At 53.4% G+C, this 8,865-nt stretch overlaps 1 protein-coding gene across 2 annotated transcripts; it reads left to right on the top strand.

The window, feature by feature from the left end:
- Positions 1-332: 332 nt before the first annotated feature.
- SELENBP1 (selenium binding protein 1) lies at positions 333-8,422 on the top strand. 2 transcript variants are annotated; one of them, XM_055312283.1, is made up of 12 exons: positions 333-421; positions 2,885-2,941; positions 3,096-3,208; positions 3,449-3,634; positions 4,152-4,272; positions 5,431-5,613; positions 6,293-6,471; positions 6,876-6,954; positions 7,048-7,169; positions 7,407-7,499; positions 7,662-7,780; positions 8,015-8,422. In XM_055312283.1, exons 1-12 carry the CDS (start codon positions 418-420, stop codon positions 8,175-8,177), a joined length of 1,419 nt encoding a protein of 472 aa, XP_055168258.1. In that variant the 5' UTR covers positions 333-417; the 3' UTR covers positions 8,178-8,422. The 2 variants fall into 2 exon arrangements, with proteins under 2 accessions (XP_055168258.1, XP_055168259.1); XM_055312284.1 differs by lacking the exon at positions 2,885-2,941 and having other exon boundaries at positions 344-421.
- The last annotated feature ends 443 nt before the right edge of the window (positions 8,423-8,865 follow it).

The raw sequence follows: 8,865 nt of genomic DNA, 5'->3' as shown, positions 1-8,865 counted from the left end.
AAGGAGGCAACACACAGGTATATAGACTGTGCACATGCCAGACCCACAAAGTCACATATGCCCAGACACCCACAGTAGACATGTGTGCACAGCCACAGCACATATCTACATATGAACAGGCTCTTACACACCATACACACACACACACACACACACACACACACACACACACACAAACCCTGTAATGCAAACACCAGCCTCCCAGGCCATTTGAGAGCGTCTTGGCCAGCTGCCCTTGGTCGTTCATTCTGGGCTGCAACCCAGGCCCTCCCTCTGCCCCACCCTACTCACCCATTGGTTGTATAAATTCCTTCCCTTTGCCCCTTCTCAGCAAAGCCTGCCTCGGACACCCACAGAGCTTCTGTCTCTGCTCACTCCTGGCAGCCCAGTAAGGATCAAAGCATACCAGGAAGCAGCATGGGTAAGGAGGGGGCTTTCTGCCAACCAAGTGTCACCCACCTCTGGCCCACAGTACAGGAAGTGACAGAAAAGCTGGGTGGGGGAAGCTGGTGGGGTGGGTAGTGGACTTTGCTCTACTGGGCCCACCCCACCTCTATATCTCCCAGTTCAGCCAAAGTTTCTAGAGCTACAAGGAGAGGAGGGCAGAGGGACGGCTGGAATTTGTGGCCCTGGACCCCCACCTGACTCCCTAGCTGGGGCCTGGAGCCAGGGGACCTTCCTGCAGCTGGGAAAATCTGGTCGGGGTCAGGGAATACATAGGGAGAAACTTTTGTCCCTGGCTGTCACCATAGGTGAAAGACTATCCTGATTCTAGCCCTGGGCCAGCTTTTTACTCCAGGAAGTAGGAAACCCAGGCCTTTGGGGCCTGATCACTCACTCTCTAGCCACCCCAGGCACTCTGAAAGGGAAATTGGAGCCCATACACTCTCACTGGGGCCCTATTCACTGCCTCCCACTCTCCCAGTCCAGAAGCCCCTCTATTCCCCATCTTCAGACTCCTGGATGTCGGCCTGAGGAGTTTGGGTCTGCTTGGGAGTATTGAGGTCCTTGCCCCCCTGGATCTGGGTTTCTCCTAAACTAGCAGAATGCCTAGCAGCCAGCTTGACACTGGAAAACCCAGCGAGCTTTGCTTGGGTTCATCTCAAACCCAAAGATTTTCAGAGATCTTGATTGAGATGCTTAAGACAAGCCAGGAGATGGCGGCGGGAGGGGGGGTGCCCCAGCAAGAACACTGATGCTCCTGGGGCCTGGAGGTTACATGGGGCCTGATTGACTCCATGAAGTGCTGGGGTGATGTGCAGAGGGGAAGATGCACAGCCAGCAACACCTCCCTCACCTCTCCATCTCTGTCCAGCTTTGTGGGCCTTGTGTCTCTGTCTTGAGGTCTTGGGGTTTTGAATCTCCTTCTGCTTTGTGTCCAGCAACCTCCTTCCTCTCCCCCTTGCCTCCTATGCCAAGGCCCTGCACAGTCTTCTCAATTCCTTTGGGCTGGATTTCTCATCAACTGCATCCACCCCAGCTCTCTGGCCACCAACCACTGCCTGGGATTTTTGTCCCGCTTCTGGCACAATCTACCCATATTTATACCGCGCTTCTCCTTTACAAAAGTACTTCTGAATATATCAGCTTATTTGACTTTCCTAGCCACCTGGAAAAGAAGGTAAGATATTATTACCCCCTTTTAGCCAAAGAGGGGAGAAAGTCAAGAGGGCAGATATCAGATCTGGAGCTTGAAACCAATGAAAACGCTGTTGCCTCCTCCTGGCCTCCTGGCCATGTTGGCTGCCTTGAGAGGGGACCTGTTTCCTGGCTGAAGGCCTGAGCCCAGGCACCAGGGAAGGCTCCACTCCGACTGCTCCTGCCTCCCCACTGGGGGCCCCTGTGCTGTCAGGACAGGGCCAGACTGGTTGTGGGCCAGCGCAGGGAGGCAGCACCCGTCCTGTGATCTCCACTCTGGGATTTCTGACAGCTCCCTCCTCCAGGTCAGATCCCAAACCCTGAGGCCTGATGCCTGGTCTTGATGCCTCACCCTCCTTCTCCGCAGCTGACTTTGGGCCAGTTGGTTCTGTGGCTGCTCTTGCCAGGCTTGACCGATAAGTAGGGCCCCGCCTGCTGGCTCTGTGGGTAGCCTCTGAGGCTCCAGAGTTGGACCAAACACAGATAAAGGAAGTGGGGCTCACGCAAGAAGGGGTGGCGGTTAGAAACCCGATCTAAGGATATCCAGGTGGTGACAGCCCTGAGGACTAGACCTTCAGCCTCCCTTACCAGACCTTCAGCTCAGCAATCCAGGTTCTGGCCAGCAGCCCAGGGTCAGAATCCAAGGGGAGAAAAACAAGAAGTGTCCCAGGCCTTGTGGAGATATCTTCTGCGGTGGCCAAGCAGGTAGTGCCCTCATAAGCTGAGGTGCAATGGGCTCACTGGCTCCCGCCAGGCAAGCACAGAGCTGCAATCTTGATTGCACCTGCCCGTGGACTCCTCCCAGGAGCCCACTGTGAGATTCCTGTCATCTTCCTCTTATGGATGGTGTGGAAGTTGAGGCTGGGAGGCTAGATAACTTGCCCCAGCTCCCCTGACTACTCAGGAGCCTTGGGACTGGGATGCGCATGGATATCATACCCATTGTGCCCCACAGAGCCTGGCCTGCTCCCCCTCCTCCAGCCTCCCCTGGGTCCTGCCTGCGGGCCTGTCCATCTTCAGATCACACGGGAGAGCTCTTCCAAACACCTGCACACACTCAGCAGAGCTTTGAGGGGCAGGGGATTGGTGGCAGCGGTGGGGCAGGAGCTGACACCAGACGTGGGCCGGCCTGTCGCCTCAGCCAGTGGTGCAGGGTGTGTGTCGTGTGGGTGTCTGTCCTGGTGTGCGGGGAAGGAGCCCACACCCTCTGGAGATGGTCTGGCCCAGTGCCCCATTGTTTCCGCAGCTACACAATGTGGGAAGTGTGGACCTGGCTACCCCAGCCCTCTGGAGGCCATGAAAGGTCAGTGTGCAAGTGTGAGAGCCCATGCCCCCAGAAAGGAATTCCACGAGCTCACAGGGGTGGGAGAGCTGAGACCCCGGCCTCAGGCACACCCAGGGCCACCTGTCAGCCCTCTCTACCCTGCCCTCCACACTAACTGCTTTCTATCCTCTAGGGCCCAGGGAGGAGATCGTCTACCTGCCCTGTATTTACCGAAACACTGGCATTGAGGCCCCAGATTATCTGGCCACCGTGGACATTGATCCCAAGTCTCCCCAGTATTGCCAGGTGAGGCGGAGCTTGGGCACTGGAGTACCCTGAGACCCGTCCTCTAGCCCTGGCCCCAGCGAGGTCCTTCCCCAGCTCCAGCCTTCTTCACTCTCTTTGGGTGGGATTGTACAGGGTGTTCATGGCATAAGGGTACCAGCGGTCCAGGACAGTGATGAATCCCAGCCCATGTTGTACCGCCAGGCCCACGCGGGTCCAGGGCTCAGGAAGGCCCCCCTCCACTGCCCCCTCCACTCCCAGGTCATCCACCGGCTGCCCATGCCTAACCTGAGGGATGAGCTGCATCATTCAGGATGGAACGCCTGTAGCAGCTGCTTCGGAGACAGCACCAAGTCCCGCACCAAGCTGATCCTGCCCTGTCTCATGTCCTCCCGCATCTATGTGGTGGACGTGGGCTCTGATCCCCGTGCCCCGAAGCTGCACAAGGCATGTTCCCTGTCTCTGTTGCTCAGGGACCCTGGGGGCGGGCAATGCAGTGGTGGGAATAGTTTTTTGGTTGTGGGATTTTTTTGCCGTTTTTTTTTTGTTTTGTTTTGTTTTCTTTTGTTTTGTTTTTTGCCTCCCTTAGGCAGGAGCCTCTGATCCTTTCTCTCAACATGTCGTTGAGTACCATCTTTGTGCCAGGCACTCACTGCTGGCTGCTGGTGATACAGAGATGACGCTGGCAATGGCCCAGGCTGGGAGAAGCTTCTGGTCTCATTGGACTATGAGACAGGGGGAGAGAAGTCAGTGCTTTCTGCCTGGAGAGTTAGTCTCTCAGACTCTCCCTTGCTGCTCTGTAGAAGCTATCAGACTGAATCTCTGCCATATTCCCACTGGGAAAATTGTGTCCGTGTCTTGAATGAAAAGAAAGTGGGGTCAGCAGAAGTAAGGGAATGGAGGAGTCACGGGTGGGTCCCCCCAGCCCAGTAAAATCCCAATGCCATTCCTTATCCCTCTCCAGGTCATTGAGGCTGAGGACATCCATGCCAAGTGTGACCTGGCCTATGTCCACACTAGCCACTGCCTGGCTAGTGGGGAGGTGATGATCAGCACCCTAGGAGACTCCAAGGGCAATGGCAAAGGTACGTGCTGGCATTGTAGGCGCATCTGTGGGGGGAACAGATCCCAAGCTAGGGGAGGGATAGAATGACCTTCCAGGGAGAACCAAAGGGGTGGGTGTTATTCAAAACTTAAATCATAGCCAAGTAACTTCAGTTGTTTCAATTATTTCTATGAAGATGAAACTTGACGGATGAATTCACTTCAAAGTTATAGTCAGAACAGTATGCTGTGGAGCATGTGAGCACAGACATGGCCCCAGAAAATGCAGAAATTTAATATCAGCCTTTATGAATTCATGAGCAAGTCTCACAGTCCTTAGGATCCTTAATCTTCACATTTGCTCTCTCATTGATGGTATGATCAGAACAGACACTTACAAAATGTCTACCACGTGTCAGATACAGCCTATGGAGAGCTGCTACTACTATCTCTGTTTTACAGATGAGAAAGCGGAGCACATACTGGGTAAATAACTTACCCAAATTCATACAGCTAATGAGTTGTAGAGGTGGAACTCAGACCCAGAAATCTGGATCTAGAATCTATGTCCTAGTCACTACACTGGGCTGCTTTTCTCCCGACCTTACCTGTGTGGTCAGAGCTCCCTCCTCCCCCCACCAAGGCTTGGAGTGCAATATCAGCTCCTTTTTCTCAGAGATGGACACTTCTAGATTTAGTGGCACTTAGGAGTAGGTATCTAGTTGTATTTGCAAAGAATTGTCAAGGCATCATGGCATACTAAGCAAGGGAAAATATGTTGGGCATTCATGTTGAGTAAGAAGTAAATATAATTTGTCTGCTCTAAAAAAATAAAAAATAAAAAAAAAAACAATGTAGTGAGCAGAATGGAGCCTAGACTCTGAGAGGAATCCACAGAGAATGGAGCAAGAGAAGCACAGGGTCCCAGACTCTTGCCTCAAGGGGACAGAAAATTTCCCCTGGTGTAGGACAGGAATAACATTGATGGGAAGGGGCACCAGAGTGAGTCCTCACCTCCCACCCAGAGGACTGGGTGGGACCCTTTGGACACCTGAATTGAAGGAGCTGGCAAACCCAGTGGGAGAAAGGGGCACCAGGCAATAGACTTGGAACCTCTTGGACATACCTGGGGGTTAGGACTGGAGGAGGGTAGCATTTCTACTGCCTCCACCTGCCACTTTACCTCCTTCCCTGCTCAGGGGGTTTCGTGCTGCTGGATGGAGAGACGTTCGAGGTGAAGGGGACATGGGAACAGCCTGGGGGAGCTGCACCTATGGGCTATGACTTCTGGTACCAGCCTCGACACAATGTCATGATCAGCACCGAATGGGCGGCTCCCAATGTCTTCAGAGATGGCTTCAACCCCGCTGATGTAGAGGCAGGTGAGAATCCCCTCAACAGTGGATGCCTGGGTGGCTCAGTGGTTGGGCACCTGCTTTCGGCCCAGGGCATGATCCTGGGGTCCCGGGATTGGGTCCCACATTGGGCTCCCTGCATGGAGCCTGCTTCTCCCTCTGCCTGTGTCTCTGCCTCTCTCTGTGTGTCTTTCATGAATAAATAAATAAAATCTTAAAAAAAAAAAAAAAAGAATCCCCTCAACAGGCCAGCAGGAGCCTGGCACACATACTGCTACTTTCTGCTTGAAAACCTATCTGCGGGCAGCCCGGGTCACTCAGCGGTTTAGGCCGCCTTCAGCCCAGGGTGTGATCCTGGAGACCCAGGATCAAGTCCCATGTTGGGCTCCTTGCATGGATGCATGGAGCCTGCTTCTCCCTCTGCCTGTGTCTCTGCCTCTCTCTGTGTGTGTCTCTCATGAATAAATAAATAAAATATTAAAAAAAAAAAGAAAGAAACCCTATCTCCAGGCCTTCCCTCCTGTGAACCCAACTCCTACGATGATGGTGTAAGATTGTGCTGAGTACTCTGACCTGCTCAAGTGTCTTTCTAATGCCTCCAACCCGTTTTTCAACCTTCTGCCCTGTGCTGTGCCCTGGCTTTTGCCCACGGCCCCCTGCCCTGATCCTGAGCCCATCCTTTGCACCCACCCCCCATCCATCCCAGGGCTGTATGGAAGCCACTTACATGTGTGGGACTGGCAGCGCCATGAGATCATACAGACCCTGACTCTGCAGGACGGGCTCATCCCCCTGGAGATCCGCTTCCTGCACAACCCAGATGCAGCCCAGGGCTTTGTGGGCTGTGCCCTCAGCTCCACCATCCAGCGCTTCTACAAGAATCAGGTGACATGTGTCCTCTGGCCCTCTCCTCCCAGCAGCCCTATCTTGTACCTCTGCTAGGCTTCCAGAGCCATGAAGCACTCCTCTCTCTAGGGATGACCCAGACCTCTCTTCCTGGCTCCCCTAGCCCAACTTCTCCAGGAACAAGAACCAAGGCCCCTTGCTCGCTCATCTCTCCTAAACCTAAATTCCCATTTATTCATTCAAAAATATTTGTGAACTTCCACATCAGGCAATGTGCTAGGTGCTGGGAATGCAGTAGTGAAGCAAACATTATCCCTACCCTAAGGGGCTTGCATAGGAGCTAGACCTTAGAGGCAAGGAGGCCCCGCATCTATTGTCTCCCTGTAGACAGTAGGCTCTGGAGAGACCCAGATCCAACCCCAACCCTCCACCTCCCAATACAGGGAGGTACTTGGTCAGTGGAGAAGGTGATCCAGGTGCCTCCCAAGAAAGTGAAGGGCTGGATGCTGCCCGAAATGCCAGGTGAGTGCCCTCTGGAGGGTGGGAATCATAAGGTTCATTCCTAGCCTGTGGGATAAGAGCCCTGAAAGCCTCTGAACCACATCACCACCCCAGGCCTGATCACGGACATCCTGCTGTCTCTGGATGACCGCTTCCTCTACTTCAGTAACTGGCTGCATGGGGACCTGCGGCAGTATGACATCTCTGACCCGCAGCGGCCCCGCCTCACAGGACAGGTGCAGTGCTAACAGCATGAGAGAAGTCTGGGGATGGGGCAGATGGCATGAACTGGCTGGGGGATGATAAGGGAGGTGTGGGAATAGCAGAAATGGAGGCTGAGGGATGGTGCAGGCCAGGACTGTGAGGCTATACATGGGGAACGTGAGGCAGGAGGAAGGAGGGAACGTGCTCTTCCTACAACATCCTCACCTTCCACCACTGTCCTCCTTTATGCTCTGTATCTCCCTACCTAGCTCTTCCTTGGGGGCAGCATTGTTAAGGGAGGGCCCGTGCAAGTGTTGGAGGACCAGGAGCTAAAATCCCAGCCAGAGCCCCTGGTGGTCAAGGTAAGGACCTACCCACCCAACCCCATAATTCACTCCTTGCAGCCCCCCAGCCTGGCTCATGGGTCCCTCAGGTCCATGCTGGAGAATTATGGGGTGGGGGCATACTCCATGATCCCCCTCCCAGGACCCACGTATTACCACACATAACCTGGTTTTCCCAAGGGGAAACAGGTACCTGGAGGCCCTCAGATGATCCAGCTTAGCCTAGATGGGAAGCGTCTGTACATCACCACATCATTGTACAGTGCCTGGGACAAGCAGTTTTACCCTGACCTCATCAGGTGAGAAGCAGACAGCCTGGACTTCCCTCTCTAGCTCTTCTCTCCCAGAAAACTCTGGCTTTTTTTTTTTTTTTAAGTAAACTCTGGCTTTCTGAAGACTCCTCGGGTACCCCACCTGCCTCCACGCAATAGGTGCTGCTTCTTCCTTAGGACCTACCACTGTATCACACACTCTTGGGGGAAAGATGATAGCCACCTCTGACCTCTCTCTTTTCCCCTCCCTGTTTCCACCAGGGAAGGCTCCATGATGCTGCAGATTGATGTAGACACAGTAAAGGGAGGCCTGAAGTTGAACCCCAACTTCCTGGTGGACTTTGGGAAGGAGCCCCTAGGCCCAGCCCTGGCCCATGAGCTCCGCTACCCTGGGGGTGACTGCAGTTCTGACATTTGGCTCTGAAGTCCATCCCTGGTAGCCACTCACATCTGAGCCCACACTTCCACAGAGACTTGGCTTCACTCTGCTCCCTCTCAGCCCCCAACCCATGTCAGATTGTCCCACCAAAGCCAAACTGAGGCTGTTGGAATGTATTGAGTAGTGTCTTCATTTACAGACCACTGTTGTGTGCTGCTCATTGGCTGTTTTTACATGAGCTTTTGGAAATTTACCAATTTACTTTACCAAGAAATAAACTAGTGAACCTATTCCTCAGATCACCTTATCTTTGGGGGCACAGGGTCTGTGACTCCCCTTCAGCTGACCCTTTGTACCTTGCATGGGAAAGTCCTGATATTCCCAGGGGATTACTAGTTCATACCAGTGATGACAACACGATGCCAAGGGTGCCCAAATCTCACTTTTATTGCCAGACAGAATGTGAAGATTTTGGAGGTGGTTGTCACAAGAAGACCTGGGAAGAGAGAGTGTCAATTGGTATCCCTAAACTTTATTATTTTTTAAATCCATGCTTTCTTTAATGAATGTAAAATCTCACCAACCACCCCCAGGAGAATGTAGTGTGCCCCCTCACACACAAAGGACACCCCAAACCCCTAGTAGATAGTGCAATCTGCTGGCAAGAGTACTGGGAAAACACAAAGTTGTCGGGAGTTAGGTGTATCACCTCCCATCTGGACAGGAACATGAC

Source organism: Nyctereutes procyonoides, unplaced genomic scaffold (assembly GCF_905146905.1).
Source record: "Nyctereutes procyonoides isolate TBG_1078 unplaced genomic scaffold, NYPRO_anot_genome, whole genome shotgun sequence".
NCBI lineage: Eukaryota > Metazoa > Chordata > Mammalia > Carnivora > Canidae > Nyctereutes > Nyctereutes procyonoides.
This window is presented reverse-complemented; position numbering and strand designations above follow the sequence as displayed.